The sequence below is a fragment of the Herpailurus yagouaroundi genome, unplaced genomic scaffold (assembly GCF_014898765.1).
Source record: "Herpailurus yagouaroundi ecotype Mexico unplaced genomic scaffold, PumYag 185, whole genome shotgun sequence".
NCBI classification, from domain to species: Eukaryota; Metazoa; Chordata; class Mammalia; order Carnivora; family Felidae; genus Herpailurus; species Herpailurus yagouaroundi.
In genome coordinates, this window is record NW_024412416.1 from 9,227,548 (window position 1) to 9,250,599 (window position 23,052).

The 23,052-nt window shown below is 43.6% G+C and overlaps 1 protein-coding gene across 2 annotated transcripts in view; it reads right to left on the minus strand.

Annotated features, from left to right (window-relative positions):
* AGBL1 (AGBL carboxypeptidase 1) overlaps window positions 1-23,052 on the minus strand; it is an 858,541-nt gene that overhangs the window by 709,444 nt on the left and 126,045 nt on the right. For both annotated transcript variants that reach the window (XM_040493719.1, XM_040493718.1), the window contains exon 6: window positions 20,626-20,663. In XM_040493719.1, the coding sequence (XP_040349653.1) occupies window positions 20,626-20,663 (38 nt within the window). The remainder of the gene's footprint in view (window positions 1-20,625; window positions 20,664-23,052) is intronic.

Below are 23,052 nucleotides of genomic sequence, written 5' to 3' on the forward strand. Positions count from 1 at the left end.
GAAGGAAGGAAGGAAGGAAGGAAGGAAGGAAGGAAGGAAGGAAGGAATTTGGCTAAAGTATTTATATAATATGTAAGTACAATGTAGAATTATAATTTAGATCCTAGGCTAGAAATCATTTTTTTTTCTTTTGCTACAAAAGGCATTAGAGACGCATTTGGTAAAATTTGAATAAGGTCTATAAATTAGAAGTATTGTATCGATGTACATTAGATTTTGGTAAACTGTGGCTATGTAAAAGAAAACCCTGTGCTTAGGAAATTCACAATAGGAATATGTGAATGTCTGTAACTTATTCTTAAAAAGTTCAGAAAAAAACTGTAATAGTTAGGGGGATGGGATGAATGAGGGAGAGACAGAGACATTTCCACCAGATTTCCATTCTTCTTTTCCTAAATCTCAGTGGACTTAGGGTATTGTCATTGGGTTGAGCAAATTATAAGATTTAGTCTTGGAAGAAGACCCTGAATGAGACATGATATCTGAAAGGCTATCATGTGTAACAGCTATATTGTGTTTTTCCTAAAGAGCACAGAAGCCAGCTTATGGATAATCAAGGTCTGGCTCAGTCCAAGAAACGAATTCCTCATAGTCAAGACTATTCAACAAGAGAATGGACTCTATGTGGAAATGGACATCCGGGCACTAACAATGTTAAGACAGGGGTGGGAAGCCCACTCAGCAGGATGTCGTATGGGGTTTTCTTACGTCTGATGGGGAACATAATAGAGTGCTTTTCTGGTTCCCTTCACGTCTACACAATTTCTCTTTGTTGACTGAATGATCCTGGTGGAGGCCTCCCATGAGACACACCCTAGAGGGTAAGTGCACAAAGTCCTAATTTTCCCAAGAGATACTTTAAATTCTCCTTGAAGAAATACAGAGGAAAAGGAGTCCAAGAATCCTGTCTCAACACTTAACATATGCCCCTTTCCAGCTGAACCTCCTCGGGCTACTGGCTTGGTGGACAAATGTGTCCCAGCCCACATATACCCCACAGATGTCTGGTCATCTCTGCTTGTGTGGACAAGGTGCATTGGGAGGCTATCACCGGCCGACTCTCAGCACAAATGCCCAAATCTTGCAGCCCTGCTCTCATTACCACATTTCTCCATTACCCCCACCGTTCACGCTGGCTTATGAGACAATATAGGCTTCTGGCCGAGGGTGTATGAGACAGATCCCCTGAGCCGTAATTGGAGAAGCAAATTTCAGCTCAAAGTCAGATTTTTTCCCTAAGACCATGTAAGTACACATAAGTGAAAAAATAACACAAAAACTCAGGGCTTTATTCCAGAGGGGTTTTCTCATAATATTAAAGAAATTCTTTTGTTGTTGTTGTTGCTTTGTGTGAGTTTGTCAAATTCTAAGTTGTCAGGCTTCACTGAGCCCCACTGAGATTTTTGACCCATTTGTACCGTTGGGATCATTGTTGTTCGTTTGTTTGTTTGTTTAATTTTTTTGTTTTTTCACTTTTACAACATTTCATTCAGCCATGACCCTGAACTGAGGGTGATGAGCTTTGTTTGCCAGGTGATGTGTTTGCAGAAGGTTTAAATCACTGTCATTACCTCCTTTAATGAATTATTCTTTTGCATCAACCGTATTTCTCTCCTTGGCTGGCTGCAGCCACAAAGCACCAGAGTTCTTTACTGCCTGAATGAGGTTCCAGCCTATCCAATATCTGACGTTTAAAAGAAAATCGAGGATTAAGTAGGAGGTATTAAAGTATCACCCGCTGGAAAGATGCCAGAATAGCAAACACAGTGGACAGAGGCCCCGTGGGCACAGAGAGGTTAAGGTCTTCTGTCTTTTATCTATTTTAAGGGTATGAGACTAATAATGTGTTATCTTTTTTTTTTTTTAAGTTTTTTTATTTATTTTTGGGACAGAGAGAGACAGAGCATGAACGGGGGAGGGGCAGAGAGAGAGGGAGACACAGAATCGGAAACAGGCTCCAGGCTCTGAGCCATCAGCCCAGAGCCCGACGCGGGGCTCGAACTCCCGGACCGCGAGATTGTGACCTGGCCGAAGTCGGACGCTTAACCGACTGCGCCACCCAGGCGCCCCTAATAATGTGTTATCTTAATGACCTTCATCCCCTACTCTTTGGAGGGGTAGGGGGCAGGGATAACGGGGGAAAAACCTTTAATTGTCTCAGAGAAAAATCCCTTATCAAATCCTAATGATTTTATTCATGATTTCCCGTTAATCCTCAACAAGCTGCCATGTTTACTAACATCGAAAATGGCTACACCTCCTTCCCCGCTGACCCCACCTCAGTCAATCTTTCTCTAAGAATGGCTTGCAGAGTTTTGCAAAAGTCAATATGCCTCAAAAACCCTCAGCAAACTGAGGAAGAGCAAATGTGGAGAAGAGCTAAGACTGAAATGAGGGTCACCGAGATCAGTGATATGCAGGAGTTCTAGAAGATCTAAGAGGGAAACAGTGCTTCTCTAGGGGCCAAATAGCCATGAGAAAATGTTTTGGGTGAATGCAGGGTTCAGGGCAGGAGAGGGCTCCAGGTCCCCTGACCCTCTTCAAAACAGATCAGTTGCACTTAAGTCTGTTTATATAAAGGACTTTCTACTAAGATTTCCTTGGGAAAAAAAATTCCTGCTCCTTAATTTTTTTAAGATTTCTCAAGTAGATTGGTTTATCTTAAACTTCTAGGAGGATGGGGGTAGGTTGGACAGAGAGGAGATATGAGTTTAATATCTCACTCCTCACTCCCACCCCTTCTCAAAGGCACTCTCAGTGCCCTGTCTCCATCCTGTTGAATGTCTTCTCTGGCCAGTTTTCTTTTGGCAAATCCATGAACTCAACCTTGACCTTCCCTCTAATTCACCCTCCTATATTCTACCGCTTCGGCCTCTCCAGATTATATTATCCTCCAGAATGAAGTCTGTGTAGCTAATTATGTCTGAAATGTTACCTAGCAATATTCTTATTTTTACCCCACGTATTTCTTCATTGAGGTTCAGATGGTTTTTTTCTTCTTTTGGCTCAGACCCCATCGATGCAGATTTTTACACTCAGGTAAAAAGAAAAAAAAAATAAATAACTGGAAGGGAATGTGCCAAGATATCACTAGTACTTACAGAGGAGGAAAAGACTGAGGATTCTATTTGCTTTAGACTTTTTAGATTCAATTTAGGCTTTTCTGTAGTTCTTATTCCCCACATACTCTACAATGCATTTTACTAATCAGGAGCAGTAAAAAATATTACCTTTTTGACAGGAGGTCCTTAGACTATTGGTCATGCCATGTTGTAAATGCCTGTGGGCAGGGTGAACGGCCCCTAGGTTACTATAGCAACCAACTCCCTTTTTTACTCTTACCCCATCCCCTTCAAAAGTGAATTACCTGCCTACTCCCTGAAGTCATTTGAAACCCTCATCATCTCTATAGAGATGTTTATCCTTATAAAGAAGAAAGTCTAGATGCCTTCAAGACTCAAAGATTGACTGTCTCATGGGGAACAGTCAGCCCCATGCCAGGCTGGTGGAGAAATGCTCTGTGACCCAGATTATTATACCTGCAAGCAGTCCATGCCTCTGCCACTGTTCCTTGGCAAAACCAAAGAAAATTTTCATCTCTGCTCTTCACTTCCCATATCTGGGAAATTTCATCAGCCCTTTTAGGGTCGAGTGATGACTTAAAGCAGAGGCCGCGTGGGAACCTGCGGCAGAGCAACAAACCAAACAACACAATAGCCGCGCTCTCAGATGAGACGGACACATTATTGCAGACCTCTAAACTCCGCCATCCCTTAGTCACCCACCCTTTGTGGCCTCGATGGGCCTGCTTGGCAGGCAGAGCTTCCAGGTGCCCACTTTCTTTTGGGACTCCTTGTACCTGGCCAGGAACTCCACCACTCTCCAGCTGTGTGGACTTGAACCTGTCAGTTCACTGTTGTATCACTAAGTCTTTAGCTGAATGACAAAACTAATAATATCCCTTCCTGGGGAGTTGTTGAGAAAATTACATGAGATAATACACACAAAGTTGATAGCTCCATGCCTGACGCATACTAAACACCCAATACCCGTTACCCATTATGACTGTCATTATCAACATGATAAGCAAAATCTACTTATGGCTCCAACTTCCCCTCTATTACTATGGACAACAAAGTGCCAAATGCTCGGGATATGAACATATTCTTTTTGACAGCTTCATTCAAGAGCAGGAGCTCCAGGGTCACATAGCTGTTGATTTGAATGTTGGCTCTACCAGTTACCAGCTCTGAAACCTCAGTTCAGTTGCTTAGTCACTCTCAACTATATTTCCATCATCCGCAAAGAGTAACGCAAGATAAAAAAAGATTAATTACAACATCAGCCCTACAAGCTCATTAGAGGGAATAAATGCTTAGCATAGCACCCGGCACAAAGCTTGTGCTCGATAAATGAGAATTCCCTTCCCCATAAGGATGACATCAAACTTCACATACCTTTTACCGGTGATCATTCCCCAAGGAAAAGTTTCTAAATAAGTAAAATGTATAGTCAAGTGTCTTCAGTCTCCGTGTAACATAGTTGACTTCTCACCCCAAAATATCCACCAGTTTTACGTTGCTGCCCATCTATCCTTAGACACCCTGATAGAGACACACTGAGGGTCACACCCCAATTTATCCCAGGTGTCCTTACAGAAAAGTCCATAATGCAGACCTTTATTGTTGCCCTCTCTGGCAAAATTTACCTCAGATGGGTCCCATTACACCAAAGCTTTTTATAGAGGACTGGCTAATGTTCTAAGATCCTCTTGACTGATAATGCTTAACTGGCTAACAGCCCATCCCTGCTTTTGATAAGGCACATGGGAGTAAGAATAAATACAAGGATTCCAGGCTCCCATCATTCTTGAGAACAGAAATTATCTTCAGCCACATAGTGTACTATGACATTACCATCCCAAGAACTTCTTGCCCAGGGTGATTAAATAGCTTTATCCTCTGTTTTAGGAATTTCATGAAAATCCATTCATATGAACTATTGACAATTCAGCTAGTCCTTTTCAGGATAGTGGCCCCTTCTCAGGGCTGAAGACCACTGAACTGTACATACCAAATGTCCATTTACTCTTCAAAGTTTGCTTCCAAACCCTCTCTGTGCTATGTCCCCCAACTCTGAGCAATTACATCACAAACATTGCCTGATTCCAACCAGGACCCCACACTGAAAGACCCATTTTGGGTGTGCCTGGGTGGCTCAGTTGGTTAAGCGTCTGACTTCAGCTCAGGTCATGGTCTCACGGTTCGTGAGTTCAAGCCCCACATTGGGCTCTGTGCTGACAGCTTGGAGCCTGGAGCTTGCTTCAGATTCTGTGTCTCCCTATTTCTCTGCCCCTCCCCCCGTCTCAAAAAATAAAACATTAAAAAAAATTTTTTTTAAAGAAAGACCCACTTTGCACACAGTACTCTCATTCTATAATAACCACCCGAGAACTCCCCCTTGAGGGACATTATTAAAACTCAAGGTAATGGTGACCTTAACTATGGGAAACAATATGCTTGCCTTTGTAACACATTACTTTTGTGGTCTTTACAGGGAGTCAATTTAGAAGATATTTCTGGACAAAGCAGGCTTTTACCAAGACTTATAAATCATATTATATGAACAACGAGCTGCCTACTCTGCCATTATAACACCATTTACAATTACGGAGTATTTATTTACTGAATGTTTCCTATGTTCTCAGTACTGGGTTAATCATTTTACATGATTATCTCATTTATCTCATGGAAATGCTTTGAGATAAGCATTATCTTCCTCCTTTTACAAATGAAGGCACAGGGGCTGGGAGAAGTCAGACAACTCACTGAAGCCCTTAGAGCTCACAAAAGCCCTATCCATGATTCCAGTGGGACTCCCCATCTGCCACCAAAGATGAAATCCCACACTGTTACTCCTGAAGTAATGAATAGTTTACACTTTTTTGCACCCAGAAAAAGCCCTTTAGCTGTTGCCAGAGTAACCAATTTCTTGAGGAAGGTTCCTGAAAAGCTACTGGAGATAAAGCCAGTGAACACCTGAAGCCTAGGGTGCTTGAGGGGAGTGGCTTGCAGCCAATTTTACCTTGGCTCAGCCCTTCCACGCACCCAACTTCTCTGTTCCCTCCCAGGCCCCTAAGTTGTGAGGAGAGTTTATTTTTAATAGGAAACTTGACAAGATTTAAAGGTCCCAGGACACCTGTGGCTCTTCAGGTCACTGGAGGAGGTGTTTGGGAGTCTCCCTGACTCTCAGCCAGTGATTCCATGAGGCCAGTCCAGAAGCCAGGCTCTGATGGGAGTGCCGTGCTGTGGAGCAGGAGGGAACAGGCCAACTCTCATGGGCTCCTCCCCCTGGTGGCTGCAGCAGGTCTTGCTCACAAAGAAGGAGCAGAAGTACATGTACTGAGACAGGGCTAATCTTAATGTCATTGATGGTGGAAATTCTACATGACTATCATTAGCCCAAATAAGAATGATGCTATTGAATTAGCTTGCAGGGATCCTTTTTTTTTCCTCTTTTTAGAATAGATGCATTTCAGGAAACTTGACTATAAAGTAAATTTTGATTTCAACTGAAGGTGTTTTCCCACTGACCGCCTTTAAAAAATTAAAGATGCTTTTCCTAAGCCCCAGAAATCACAGCTGAGAGGCATTAGAGAACATCCTTCACAGCAGTTTTCAATCTAGACTCTTGCATTGCTTTTATTTTTTAATTGCCAATTCTTTCTAATACCTCTCCATAGATATGTTCCCAAACCCTAGGAATTTCTCCACTCTCAGGAAAGCCTCGGAATCCACATCTTCTTTTTCTGCTAGCCCTTGGTGAGAACCATGTCTAAGGAAGGGCGTTAGGTTGGGATGCTAAAAGAGAAGGTGGTACCATCATGGACGTACTCCAGACACCACACCACACACCTCCAGTTCAGGGCTCGCCATTCCCCATGATGGATCAATCTCATCTTGTACTTTATCAATTCTAAGGAATGTATTTTTTCACATTGGCATTTCCAAAATTAAGGTGCTTCTAACCGATGATAGTGTTTCCATTATAACTGGCAGTGTTTTTTCACTCAGTGGTACATAAAAAGTTGTACATCTTATAGTCAATGACATCTTAGGTTTGAGGAAATATGATTAACTTTTCAATATTGTTAGTTTGAAAATTCTCGGGTCGCCTGGGTGGCTTGGCCGGTTAAGCGTCCGACTTCGGCTCAGGTCATGATCTCATGGTCCATGAGTTCAAGCCCCGCGTCGGGCTCTGTGCTGACCGCTCAGAGCCTGGAGTCTGTTTCAGATTCTGTGTCTCCCTCTCTCTCTGCCCCTCCCCTGTTCATGCTCTGTCTCTCTCTGTCTCAAAAATAAATACACGTTAAAAAAAAATTAAAGAAAAAAAAAGAAAATTCTCTAAAAGGACTTCATTCCCAGCAAGAGGTTATCACTTGAGAGGTTTTCTCTGCATATGCAAATATGCAGAGGCATTTGGTCCTGAAAACCAGATCCTGCTGTGGTGAGGTACTCAGTAAACTGTCAACTGAAATTATGCTCATATTCCCCACATCCAAGGCACCACCATTACTTCATTCAACAAACACTTACTTAGCAAGTACTATGCACCAGCATATGCCAGGCACTGTTCTAAGCACTGGGGTACTACAGTAGGAGATGGGCTAGACCATGGCTTGTTTCCCATGGGGGAGCTGGAGAGACACACATCTAAATAGGCACACACACAAAGGGGAAAAAAATAATTTCAGATAGTGACAAGTACTACAGGGCCAAATAAAGAACAATGGTAGAGGGGTCCCTGGGTGGCTCAGTTGGTTAAACATCCAACTCTTGATTTCAGCTCAGGTCACAACCTCATAGTTGGTGAGTTCAAGCCCCATGTTGGTCTCCACGCTGACAAGTCAGAGCCTACTTGGGATTCTCTCTCCCTCTTCCTCTGCCCCTACCCCATGCATGCACTCTCCCTCTCTCAAAATAAATAAACATTTTTTTTTAATTTTTAAATGTTTTGTATTTATTTTTGAGAGAGAGAGAGAGAGAGAGAGAGAGAGAGAGACAGAATCTGAAGCACACTCAGCACAGAGCCTGATGTGGGGCTCGAACTCATGAACCGTGATCATGACCTGAGCCAAAGTCAGATGCTTAACCGACTGAGCCACCCAGGCGCCCCAATAAATAAACTTTAAAAAAAAATAGTAATTGTAGAGTGACTAAAGGCGCAACTATTCTAGATTGGGTGGTCAAGGAAAAGACCCTTCAAGGAGACAGTATTAGTGCTGAGATCTGAATGATAAGAAGAAATCAGGAAGGAGAGATCTGGTGGCAGAAAATTCCAGAAATCTTGAGAGGAAAGCAAATGGAGAAGCCCAAACTTGGTGTACAGATAACAAAAAGTCTGCAGCCAAAGCGGGTAGAAAAAGTGAGACAAGAGTAGGAGATTATTGAAAAGGAGCGTAGGGATCAGAATGAGTGACCTCTGCCATTTTGACATCCATCATGGCAGGTTGTGTAAAAGTGGAGGGATATGTCACACTGAGATTTTCTCACTCTCCTTTTTGTTATTTGTTTTCGTAATCTCTGCAAGAAAGCACTTAAGAATGATCATCTTTGCCTGGAACTCAATTTTTCCAGGTGCTTTCCTACCCATCCCAACTTTTATTTTGAGTCTAGACTTTGGTAGGGAAATAAACACTTGCCAAGACCCAAGACAAGCCACTGTCCCATCTGAGTCCCTGCAGAAAACCTTCCTGGTTTCACTGTCTTTCCATCGTCAACTCATCAGAAGATGATACTTGAAGAGGAGAGCCAGGATTTACACCAGAAAGAAGAAAGCTGAGACCTTCCCCGTTGCTTTTCTCTGTCAATTGCTAAGTGAGATGCCAGTCTGTCGGTGGCGTTGCCTGCTTCTAGCCAGGGACAGAGGAACAGTGATATCAGCAGGAAACACACCCGCAAAGTGAGGCAACATCCCACGCCAATCTGTACATGCTGCAGTATGCCTCCGGGCCTGGAGGGGGCGCTGCAGGAAGGCGGGAGCCTGTGCCTCCGCGCTGCTGGCTAAGACTGCCCTCTGGCCTTAGGGCGTTCAACAGCACAGCGGTAAGGAAGCACGGGACCCTAGCCTTGTGCTCCCTGGTTCCAGCTTGAGTCCTGTCACCTCTGATGCGTCTGGTCCTCTCTCCTATCACCAGACTGTACTCACAGTAGACTCTTACGGGGGCCCTCTGCCTCCAGCTCTCCTCCATGGCCCAACACATCTTACTAAAGCACAACTCTCAGTCTGTCATCCCCTAATAAATAATAGATAGATAGATAGATAGATAGATAGATAGATAGATAGATAAGATAGATAATGTGATGGCTGCAATAAAAGCTGGGAGTCTGGGGATGCCAGGTGGGGTCTGGTGTTCCCTGGGTCATACTGTATGGGTGGCAGTGCTTGCTTTGCTGTGCGCCCCTGGGATTGGGGCAGGGGCTCAGGGAGAGGCTGAGCGGGGTCTCCAACTGCCCCTGCCACCACAGCAGCCTCACCATCATCCGTGTGCATGCAGTGGTCCTGGGAAGCATTTCATTTAGGCAAACTGTTATTTCTTAGGAAAAAAAAAAAAAAAAGGTATGAAATTCTCTGGAAGTGAAATGAAAGTATGGATTTTAATGCCAATATGTCAGGTTCCTATTACACAATCTTGGGCAAGTCAGTCAACCCCTTTGAGCCCCGATGTTTTCTCTACAGAACAGTTTCTCAGCCTTGCACGATTGCCTTTTGGGGCTGGGTATTCTCATTTCCTGGGGAGCAGGAGTGGGGACTGCAGGATGTTGGGTGGCATCCTGGTCTTACTCACTAGATATGGCAACCAAAACGTGCCAAATGTCCCCTCCGGGGCAAAATCGCTCATGTCGAGAATCACTATACAATAGTTAAATATTTGCCTGTCTTGCAAGACTATGTAAAGATTAAATGGGATAATACATGAAAAGGTGCTTTGTAAACTGCTAATATTAGAGTCTGGAGGAAACACCTGACTTACACCTTGACATAAACAAATAATTGTACAGTCAATCCTGAATGTGATGAAGAAGTTACTGTGCACCTTCAGAGCCAGGAGATGTTTATCTTTTTTGTCTATCTCTTTAAATCTCTGTGATACTTTATCTTTGTCAATCCATAGCCAGTCATTTATTATGCCAGGATTATACAAGTTCTAAAGTCTAAAACATTTAGAGCTCAGCAACCTTGGATGTTAACCCCTGATTCCCTAGAATGGAAACTAAATAAGGGTATTCAGTTGGGTCAACTGAACGGGCCAGATATGCTGAATTCAATGATTTATCTATTCCTTTTGCAGAAAAAGCTTCTAGAGGGAAGACAGAGGCTGAAAGCAATTGTGTCTCATTCAATACTCAGGGGATATGTTAGGAGATGAATTTACATTGCAATAGGCTTTATGCCTTTGTAGGATCAATTCCTGAAATTCCCAGGATTTTCCAAATGGTGGTGATAATAAAGTGAGACGTGATCTTTACGGAGATGTACTAAGATCCAGCATTATGCTCCTACCACATGTACATCACCCTGTTTAAATCTTACCAATTATCCTTGGAGGGTATCGTTTTCCCCACTTTACAGATGAAGTGGTTCCAGCACAGTCACTAAGGAACACACCCAGAGGGGCTCTGATTGGAATCCACAGAAGATCAGAGCCAGCTTCGAGACCACTATCCAAACACTATTCTCCACAAGGTCTTATCCTTTCAGAGAATAAGTGGTTTGAGCTTTTAGCAAACACACACCCTTCACACATGACCCTGAGCCTCCTTAAGGAGGCATTCACACTGTTGTCAAAGGAACACCTTGGCTCAAACTTACAGGCAGATAATCAAGCCAGAGGGAAAGCCCTGGATACAGAACTTACATTACTAGGGCTTACATTACTGCAAGAGTACAGGACCACCTGGGTAAAAGACAGCATCCTGTGTGGGTGTAAGAACCAGGACTGGTTCCAATCTCATTACAACAGTATGTGATGTAGCCAACACTTTTGTGCCTAAGAGGAAAAACTCAACGCCACCATCCACAGCTCTGTTAGATGCGGTGTGGATGCCTCCAACCCCCCAGCCATCTTGGGAGGGTGGTTCACCATCCTGCCCATACTTCCCACCATATAATCTCCACTGGATGCTGAGCCTCCCCATTTAATTAGATTTAGTTGAATTGTTTAATTGAGTCTCTTGGCTCCAAGAGACTTAAAAGTTCCTCAACCAGGTCTCAGTGATGAATACAACATTTTGGATCTTTCTCTGAGTCAAACAAACTTCACTATGGCCACCTTCCTTATGACCACCACATAGTAAAAACCGAGCACACTTTTCTAACCTCCTGGAGGACGTGTCCACGCATCTTTAAGCTATAATCTCAGACCACAGACTGAATGCTGAAAGCGTCCCGAGAGAAAATTTATTTCAGAGGTTCTCAAACTTGATTCCTTTAAGCCCCAAGGAACATAATGGAAGTTTCTCAGAGTCAATCAGGAGCCACCGAAGGGAGTTATACAATAAGTGAGTCACAGGAATAAAAAGTAGAGCATAGGGGAACATAGTCGATAAGACTGTAAAAATGTTGTATGGGGACTGCATTTATCATGGTGAGTACCACATAATATACAGAGTGATGGAATCAGTACATTGTACACCTGAAACTAATAAACCAGTGGATGTCAACTCTACTTCAATAATAAGCATATAAATAAATAAATAAATAAATAAATAAATAAATAAATAAAGCAAGTAAGCAAGCAAGCCAGGAAAAGAGGGGGTAGCCAGGGACAGATCAGGCTATCATTCTATCATTCGCTGGGGCCTCCCACTTCTGCTTCCATTTTATCTACTTGAGATGTGTCATATCCTCATTATTTGGAAAAGGGTTCTCCTACTAAGGAATCCTCCAAGTACTCATCTTGTGGAGCCCGCCCATTTTTGTAAAGCCAGGCTGAAGTCAAGTGCAACAATGAGGAAGCAATTTAAGAGCACACAGGCGATCAGCAGAGTCCAGATTTCTCCAACTCCATGTGGAAAGTGTGGATCGCCTTTGAAATATGACGATATTCTGCCTCAGAGACGCTCATAACCAAGTTCAAACCCTAGCTCTCTACTTACCTTTTTGGGGATCGTTGGGAAATTCACACACCTCCCTCACTATTCCTTCCTCGTTTGTAAAATGGGCGTGTAAAATGCATGGTAAGTGTCAGAGTTCTGTAATCACCAGTCATGATGGTTATTCCTTGAAGGTACTCTAATAAACAGTAATTCTCTTCCCACATTCGACCCTGCTTCGTACTTCTGGAGTGGCGGCAGGAAACAGTTCAAGAAACCCATTATGAAATGGGATGAGGGGTTCGTGTGGAGTGTGGGAAGGCCGACAGGCATTTCCCTTAAGTGGTGCCTTTGGCCTTGGCAGCAAAGGCGAGGAAGATACAGGTTGTCAGAAGGGCATGAGGGAGATGGGGAAAGGTAACCGCAAGATTTGCTGCTGTTCACCAGAGGCAGCCCTCAGAAAAGCTGCTGGGGATGCTCCCCGCCCTCCGTAAGTCCTGCTCAATCATGCTCAACATCACTGGGGATGCAACAATTTCCAGAGGCTTTTCCAACCAAGGGCTCCACTCACCCCGCCTCCTCCCAACTCCCTTAAATAATGGCTGAGCAAATGCCTCTGAGACCATCTTCAGCTAATTTCCTTCAAGACATGCAAGCTGCTAATGCTGGGAAGTACAGATAGTGTGGAATAGCAAATATGGCCAAAATTAGATTAAAATAACCTCCTGATAAACAAATTACTCACTGAAAATAAATATTCCACTGCTGGGGCCAAGATAACTAAAAGAACAGCACCACCACATGGCAAGAAGAGGAACTACACCTGCTGCAGTCTGGCCAGTCCCTGTCCGTCCACACTCAGCTACGGAGTCTGACCAGGGACAGGGAGGGGGATTAAAGAGAATGGGTGGTATCCTATCAGCTTAAACCTTTAAAATATTTTATGTACTTGTGCCAAAGACAAAAATATTTGGCAAAGAGGTCTGAACTTTGAGCCAAGGTGAGGGGGAAAAAACCAACAACCAATGTGCCAAGTTGAATGCAGCATGACATAATGGGAGTCTGTGATTCTTCCTGTCCCAGTTCCCTTCCTCTCCCTCACCCCATCATTCATCAGATTCTCCCCGATGCTCAGCCTCACAGCAAAGACTCTGGCCCCTTGCACAGCCATGCTGGTATGTTGGGCATCTCTTACCAGGTCCCATTCCAATGCTTACATGGGATAGACCATGTACTGCTCTTTTCTCAATTAAATGACAAATGCTCCCAATCACCTCCCCCCCAAAATCCTTCTGATACTTAGAAAGTATTTATGTAGCCTCCTTTTAGCTTTTGATCTTATCTTATTTGGGCTAAATAAGCCTATCCTCACTATTCTCTTCTTGGAATGCACAGGGCTCAGGTCCCAGCATCTAGACACAGGCAGTATGCTCTGCAGCCCACAAGTTGTGTGCGTTACGTAAGCTTCCAAAACCTCAGCTCTTACACCTGTAAAGTGGGGATAACAATGTCTCCTTGACAGGCTAAATGTATATGAAGTGGTTGACATACTAAGAACTCAATAAACTGTAGATATCTGTGGTGTCATTTCAATACAGCAGTGTGATAGATAATAGCTTGTTACTCCGCATTCACACAAAGCTGACTGCAGCAGTCCATCCCAGTGTGAAAAATGCCAAAATCTATCAATATTATTTGAAGCAGGTTTTTGGTTCATCACAGAAATATATTGCACGCTTCTCCAAAAGATATGTTAGAAGAAGAGACATTGAGTCTAGAATCACATCACAATTTGATTCTTTCTGGGGATGGGAATTGGGCTGGCCTCTTCACTAAAGGCATGCTGAAAATAAATGTATGAGATTTAAATCAAGAAACTGGAATCCTTCCTTAGTCACCATGAATGTATTAGCCTTGGGCACAGCCCAATGTGAAGTATGAGGGACACAGAAGGGACCCCAGCCTTCAAGGAGCTATACCCAAAAAGAAAAATGCTTACACACATATGCAAAAATACAGGAATCATTGATTACAGTATGGTTAGTTCTTATAGGTATAAATATAAGATTCTATAAAAGGTTTAATAGGTTTAATCTAATGCTGGGCATTAAATGGGGTTGAGTAGTATTCAGAAAAACTCTGCACAGAGGTATTTGTGCTGAGATATGAAGAAGGAGCCAGGGTCATCTGGACAGGAAACTTCAAAGTCACAGATATCTGGGTGGGTCACTCCCTCTCTCTGGTCCTCAGTTTCCCTGTGTAAAAATAAGGAGATAGGGGAGGGGACAAAGCCAATAGTTTTCTGGGCTATAGATGACAACACTGTATTATAATTCTCAAACTTGCTAGGAGATTAGATCTTAATTATTCCAACCACTAAAAAGAACTGATAATTATGTGACATGATAGAGGTGCAAATTAATGCTATAATGACAATTATATTACAATATATAAATGTATCAAATCAACATGCATTATATTTACACAATGTTATATGTCAAATATATTTCATTTTTAAAAAGTGTTTATTTTTTTTTCCATTGGGGAGAGAGACAGCACAAGACGGGGAGAGGGGCAGAGGACAGAGAGAATCTTAAGCAGACACCATCCTCAGTGTGGAGCCCAATACAGGGCTTGATCCCACGACCCTGGGATCACAACTTGAGCCAAAATCAAGGTCAGACACTCAAATGACTGAACTACACAGGGACCCCTACTTTCAATTTTTTTAAAAGATCAATCATTTTCTAGGTTCTCAGAAGCCCTATATTTTTGTGAGTGTGTCTGTGAAGCCATCTTGGAGGGAAATTAGTGGAAGATAGGGCTCTGAGCTCTCAATCAATCAATTAATCAATCCGTCGACTAACACTGCGCTAAACAACCTCAAAGGTCTCTTCCAGCTCTGACAGTCTATGGCCTTCACCTGGAAACAGAAGGGGAAAACACACTATGTGGGCAAATCCCTGTTGAGGCAGGTCAGAGCCCTGAAGTCAAGAGGACAGGCCCCATGGGAACACAGGTTGTACTTGTGAGTCCCGTGAAGGCCGCGCTGACCCACTGCTACCTGTGCATCATCACAAGGTCACAGGAATCGCAATGCCAACCACCCTAAAGCATAGAGTGTCATTCTCAGAACTCTTCAGAGCTCCTACAATTCCTACAAAAGCCTCAGATGGGTGCACCTCAATAACGGCTCCTACTATGACATTTTGCAGCAAAGCAGGTGTCTGGCCATCGTGCCCTCCCATCACTGCATTGCTGAAGGCCAGGCCACAGTAGACATCACTGAGAGCATGAGGGTGTCTCCACAGAGTCAGGGCTGTAGGTACTAGAAGGTCCTCCCTGCCTACACACCCACAGCAACAGGCTGACGGGCCTTCCCAGGAGCCGGCCAGCCAGAGCATTAACTAGGAAGACCTAGGACGAGTCTGATCTTCCTGCCAAACCTCCCGTTTGCTCCCTGTATCCCTCCCTCCCTCTTCCTTGTCTTCCTTCCTGTATTAACTTACTTCCCTATTTCCAACACCCTCCCCATGCCCTCACTTCTGAAAACTTCCAGACTCCTCTTAAGTTGCAGAGTAGTCTGAAGTAAAACCATCATCTTATTAAGATTTAAGGTCTCAACCAGAAAGTATTTTGGGTGTTGCCTTGTTGCAGGAATGTGACCTTTAAATCTGGGCAACAAGGTTAATACCGAGGCATTATTAGAAGATTCATCACTGGAGCCAGTACAAATCAGGCAGGTTGCCATCACCACACATTCATTCAAGTGATGCTTCCAGAGCCACAATTTTTCAAACCTGCATTTATACCTGATGCTCATGGAAGGGGGGTTAAGGAGTGAAAAGAAAGAGAGAGAAGCAGGGGTTGGGGTTGGGGCAGACAGTGATAAAAGGGGAAGAGGATGAGGAAAAAAGAAAAAAAAGACAGGGGTGCCTGGGCAGCTCAGTCAGTTAAGTGTCCGACTTCAGCTCAGGTCATGATCTCACTGTTCATGAGTTCGAGCCCCGTGTCAGGCTCTGTGCTGACATCTCAGAGCCTGGAGCCTGATTCATATTCTGTGTCTCCCTCTCTCTCTGCCCCTCCCCGGCTCATGCTTTGTCTCTCTTAAAAATAAATAAACATTAAAAAAACAAAGACAGAGATATAGGTACAGGTACAGATGGAGGGAAAGGTGGACTGGAGCAATCCACAAGATGGAGAGAGACAAAGGACAATATGTTACTTGGGTTTATTAGAGGGAAAAAAAATTGCAATAGAAGCACTATTTCTTAATCAAAGCTTTGTTAAGTTTTGGTAATGAAAAGCTAAGTGGTTTTGCATAAGTGAAAGCATAAAAGGGCAAAACTTTCAGTACAGTGAAATTGAAGAAGGGTTTGCACACATGGGAGCCAAACAGGGGAACAGATGTCATGAAAGGTATGACATTTGGATTAGACCATTCTAGCTCCTGCACACAAAAAAAGGACACTTGATGGGCAATGGTTTTTCATTTTTAGCGTCCTATATTGCTGAGGCAGTTGGAATACAGGCCTAGGACTTCCAAGCTTGGTTTGCCTGCTATCCCTCAGGAAGGGAAAGAGACAAGAGATGTCTTCTGGTTCATTTCCCTCTTCCTGCCATCCACCTATCCTACATTGGCTTCTCATGTAGCAGCTACTAGATGGCAGAGAGAGCCAAGGCAGCATAACAAAATTGTCCTACGCGACCCAGGTCCTCTTTCTCTCTTTTGTAAATTTTTTTTTTCAATGTTTATTTATTTTTGGGACAGAGAGAGACAGAGCATGAACGGGGGAGGTACAGAGAGAGAGGGAGACACAGAATCGGAAACAGGCTCCAGGCTCCGAGCCATCAGCCCAGAGCCTGACGCGGGGCTCGAACTCCCAGACCGTGAGATCGTGACCTGGCTGAAGTCGGACGCTTAACCGACTGCGCCACCCAGGCGCCCCCTCTTTCTCTCTTTTGTTGCTAAGGTAGACAGGCTCCAGGTCTCCCAGATCCTCAGTCCTGCTTTCTCGATGCTGGTGGGGATGGTCTCCAGCCCCCCTCTAGACCTATTAGGTACAGATAGGACCTTACTGACCTCAGATTCCCAGGCCCACCCAAGTTTATTTCCACAGAAGCACTGGCTGCCCCAAGGTAGTAGATATGTCCTTCTGGCTTTATTTTAACTGGGGAAGGCACTTCCTTTGTGAAGCAATTACAGAGATACACGACAGTGTCAACTTTTATAGGACCAACAAGCATAAAGACCAGACTAATCACTAGCTGAAAGGATTATGCCTCTAGGAACCAAAGGTTCACATAAACACTCCCAGATATCAGTGCCATATGGTAAGTTTTAGGAAGAAACTGACTTCCTGAATTTAGGTTCAGTAGACATAGACTCACCTGGGATCCAAATGGACAGGCATTCCATGTCAGGTTTTAACTATGCGTGAAGACAGTACAAAGAAACTAGAGGATTCCATGGCACTAACCTCTCCCACAGAAACCCCAGCCTACTGGAGCAGTACCACCCTTACCCAGACCCTCTGTGCCACTCAATACTTTGGTTAGGCTGATAGAACAAAGATGGCGACTGTCTGATGTTGTGTTACTGCACCTCCCCAAATCCATGACAAACTTTGCTACTTAAATACTTTTCCTGCTGATCCCTTTCCTGCTGAGCTCAAATAGGATCTCAGAATCCTTCCACCTACACATGGAAGTTGGCACTTGTAATGAAACCTATTTGCCCTCCTTGTTCTAAGATCCTCTAAATGCTTAGAACCTGTTCCCTCTCAAGTAATGTCTGCATGCCCATAGCAACTTTGTGCCATTTGTGTTTTTTACCTCTTTTGAGATCATAGCAATGATGCCAGTGCTGGGGAATTTATAAGATCAGTTATTCAAGAAGAACATTTCTATGAAATACCAATAAAGGTATTTGGGAAGAGGTAGTTTGAAACCTTGAATGGGCTTCAACTCATGGGTTTGGCCAAATATACATCAGTGATGTCAAATATACATCAGGGCACATTTGGTGGTGTCTAGAGACAATTTTATTCATTATAAATGGGAATGCTACTGACATCTGGTGAGTCAAGGCGAGGGAGGTGGCTAAACCTCCTGAAATTCACAGAACAGTCCTCAACAACTGAGAGTTATCCAGTCCAACACGCAGGAGTGCCAAGGTTTGGAAACCCCAATACATGTTAAGGTAAAGTTTTGCATGATGGAAAGAATGATAGAGAACCTCCCATCCAACTCCCTCATGTTAGAAAGAAGCTAAGACCCAGACAAACAAAAGTCTGTATGGACAGGTAAGCTGAATTAGGAATAACCCCACACACCCTTCTAATGGGGCAATAAAACCTGTTTTCTATATGGAGAGCATCAGGCTATCAGTTCTCTAACAGTCCATTAGTATAGTTAAATAGAGACTAGAACTACAAGTGTTAAGATCATTGGTTCTGTATGTGGGTTGTTGGGTTCAGGTAGCAGATGGCGGTACTGTCGTTTTTATATATGTAAATATCATTCATTCATTTCATTCATTCATAGGTATTCATTATTCATTCGTTTCAATGTTTAGTCCATAAATTTACTTGGAGCTTTTCGTTGTGCTAATGCAAATAATTCAACAACCTACAAAGATACCCCTTGCCTGCAAAAGTTTGCCATCAGCTGGCAGAGGTGGACACCGGTGATTCCAATACGGAGGAATCATGCGGAGAGGGAGAGCCTCTGGGAACATCGGGGAGGTCTTCCAACCCAGTCTTGGTGGGGAAAGGGAAAGTTTTTTCAGAGGAAAGGTCCGAGCTGAGTTCTGAAGGCAGGGTAGAAGTTAGAAACTTTTTAAGTTGATCCCCTAGCACAGCATGCTCAGTTAGCTAAGGACAGCCAGTGTGCTGAAAACCTGGCTAAAGGTTCCAAGCCCGAATTAGTCAGTATTTTCACTGGCTACTGTTTCCCATGGGTCCATGCATCATGCCTCATATGGAAATAGTTAATAATGGGCATATGACTGCTTTCAAATTTCTACACATAGCAGTACGTTGTGTATTACCTCTAAGCCAGCAATCTGAGAAATAGGGCTGTGTGTGTGTGTGTGTGTGTGTGTGTGTGTGTGTGTGTGTGTGTTGAAAGGGAGGCCAGCCTTTCTCCACTCTCAGGGCTCTCTCCCCATGAGACATGAAGATCTCTACCACCCAAACTCCGGGGGATATAGAAGAAAGCTACATTCCCAAGGCACAGCATTCACAGGATGGCTTACCCAGCCCCTCTCGGGTCCTTTACTTCCTGCAACCCAGCACTCTTGCTGCACCAAACACCGGGCACTGTCATCAGGAGCGGCAGGGTGGGCAGGTAAATAATGAGAACCCAGATGCCAAACCCGAAACAAGTTCTGCCTTAACCTGCCCATAACCCACAGGTTATACTCTCCCTTGCCTCCTATCTCAAGGGCTTTCTAACCTGTCACTCTTCACTCCTCCAACCTGCACTAAGCACTTTCACTCTCCCTGCAGGACAGAGAGTTGTGAACAGTCTTGTGTATTGTGGCCAGTTACAATCAACCAAATAAATTCAAGCTTTAATTTTTTTTTCCTTCAGTCTACAAATGGAAGTGCTCCATGATGTGGCTCTTTCTCTGTGCATATAGTGAACCGAGAGAGATGGGGGGGGGGGGGGGTTGTTTATTTTTATTTATTTATTTATTTATTTATTTATTTATAAGTTTTATTAAAGTTCACCTATTACCCACAGGCCTTGGGCTCCCTATAGAGAAACAAATATCACAATTGAAGCAGCTGGTTTCCAAGGTGCCAAATTAAAATAGATGAAGAGGTAAAGGGGGGGGGTATAAAAACATTAGCTAAGACTTCTTTGCTCCCAAGTGCATGGAGTCTTCTATTATATTGCACACATGAAATTGACTCCCAATGTAATTAGACCAGGGCTACTAGGCAAACAAACAAAAAAAAATCTTCAAATTATTCAGACCCCCAGAGCTATTCTTTTGCAATCACTCAAGTAACTGAAAAGAGAGCCAACTTTTTAATATAAATTTGTTATTAGAATCTACACTGTCCAAGAAATTCCCAACACCCCACCTGCTCAAAAATACAGAGTCATGAACTGGTATCAGAACCAAATGCAAGAATCCTGCTTCCCACCCAGTGCCATAATCTTTTCTTCTACAGGACAACCCTACTGGAAACTGGACCTCATTTCAACAGTCCTTAAGGGCCACTGGCCCTGTTAGAAGGAGCTGGACAGTTCCTCAGGTCTGCAGAAGACAACACGCTCCCTTTAGAATAAATTATCTTGACAGCATTATGCACAGGCATGCCCACATGGACAGATATTAACTCTCTCTTTGCAGCCTTGTGTTTGGAATAGCCATAGTATTCTCCATCTCACCCCCCAAAGATCCAGGAATGGCTCTATTGCCTTCCAGGTTGAAATGAGCCATGGAGGTACCAAGAGCACCTTTCACTGAACTCAGAGGAGAAAGAAAGAACGACTTTTCAAAAGAGGTGCTTACTGGATTTCAGCAATGCTGCCAGAACTTTGGTGGCGGCCCTGGGGAAAGAGAAAGAAAAGTGGAAAAGTCAATGTTCAATGGCCTTTTTGTCAGCCCATGGATCCCAAAGCCAGCAGGCTCATTGCTGCCACCTAACAGCCCCATTATTAACCGGGGAGCAGGCATTCTATTGATTGCAGCACTGACCATCAAAGAGGCATAAATGCAGAAATTGCTTCAAGCAAAGTGTCTGTCTTGAAAATGGGTCTCAGGAGTCCCCATTGCTGCTGGAAATATCTCCCCCCTCCCCTGTCTTGCCTCCCACCTTCCACCACCTTCCTTACACTATGCTCCCCACATATCTGTTGCTCATCCCCGCCAGAGCTCCAGCCAGTCTCTTGGTTTATACTTGGGAAAACCAGCAACTCTGGAGGATGCGTTGGGAAAGGGCAGGATGTGGAAGCTGAGTGAGTACACCAATGCAGCCAAAACTTCTTGAGCCTGGGTTGGGCTGGTGTGAAAGGAAATCAGTGCTGGAGGGAGTGGGGGAAGTAGAGTAGCCACGTTAAGTTCATCAAAGGGGATTAGCAGAGAAGGAAGCATGAAAAGAAAGAATGAGGGTGTTCCAAGCAAAGGACCAAGCCCCATTCTAGATCACAGGCCAGGTCTATAAGGTGACCCTGCATTTCTGATTTGCATGGCACTTGTGTTTTGGGGAGTTCACTGAGGAGGTAATGATCCATTAGATGATAGTTTTATGAGGGACATACTAGAGGTGGGGAGGAGGATTTGAGGTGACAAGGGCTCCAGCCAGAAGTGTAGCATGGACAGAGAAGGAAGAAAGATGGGTTGAACGGAAGCTTGGAGCCTTGCTCCTCAAAGCATGGGGCTCCCATTAGCAGCTTTGCATTCCCTGGGAGCCAAACAGAAATGTAGACTTTCAAACCCCATCCCTGGCCTGCTGCATCAGAACTTTCATTCCAACAGAGAATTCATAGGCATATGAGTGTTGGAAAATAACTGGTTTAGAGGATAGGTCAGGATGGTTTGGTTACTCTTTGATGTTGAGAAGAAAGTTCAAGGTGACTCCCAGATCCAAACCCTCTAGAAAATATCGAATAGCGTGATAACATAGCAAATAATTATGAATCCAAATAGTGACATTTCATGGCAGGAAATACATGCTAAAGTGTCATATTAGTCAAAGAGGTGAGGCTGATTCCTGAGTAACAAGAAAAGATTTCTTTTCAGCTCCTAACTGGGGCATGAACATGTAGTGCAGCGTAAGATACCTTTAGGGCAATGATGAACATAAGGTTTCAGACCACTATAGTCCAGTATTCTAAAGAGACCTGATTTGAGTGCACAGGTCATAAGCCATTTGATTGATTTTGATTGATTTTGGATCAAAGGGGTATGGTGTCAAGGTCAGAAACATGAGGTGAAGCTTGTAAACAAAGAATTCACAGGATTTGATGACAGGCTTGTTGTGAAGCGCAAAGTAAAGACAAAAGTTGGTCATGGCCTGAAGTGTTCAGTTGGGGTAAATGGGAGAACAAAAAAACCATTACAACAAAAGAGGGAAACTGAGGTGTTTATAGAAGGTAATCATTTCTATTTGGGAAATGCTGAGCTCAGGATGAGGGGCACACAGCTACATGGAACTTTTGAGAATGATGCTAGAAGCATAGATACAGAATTCCAGAGAGATCTGGAGTTGGGGATACATATTCAGGAGTCACTATGGTAACAATGATCATTGGAGCCACAGGAACAGGTAATATCTGTGAGGAAATGCAATCAAGAACAGAGTACAGGGTTGGCCCCCAAAGCATCTACACCAAAGGACTCAGAGAATGTGCAATCCAGGAAGCAGGAAGAGAGGGGATGAGGGGCTCTGTTTTGAAACAAAAAGTTCTCTAGATTTTCTAGGAACAGTTTTTTTCAAACTGCAAGTTGTGACCCAATAGTTGATTGTAAAATCAATTTCATAGGTTTTGACTAACTTTGTGGATGAAATTGAATCAACTGTAATAGAATAGATTATATCAATATCGTTTCATGTAGCAAAGGTCCACTGTGATCTGAGAAACTTTTATTTCAATGCACATACACGCATGTGTGCATACGGGGAATCTGATGTAAATGTTTTCCTTTAAAAATAAAAAGCTTATAAAGATGTTGTTTAATGGATAGGGCCCATAAAAGATCTGAACAAGAACAAACGTCTGGAATCAAGTAATGAACTAGTGAGCAAACACAAAGTATTTGATCTCCCAGATGGTGCTGAGATCCAGGCACCAAGCCACTCATGTGAATGTCACCCAGAGGCTCTGTATTTCGGGGTCTATTTTGACAGTAAATATCTGGAATTCGGTCCACTCTCTGAGCATATCTCTCTGCTTCTCTCCTGCTCTCCCAGTGTAACTAAGAATGTAAAACCCATCA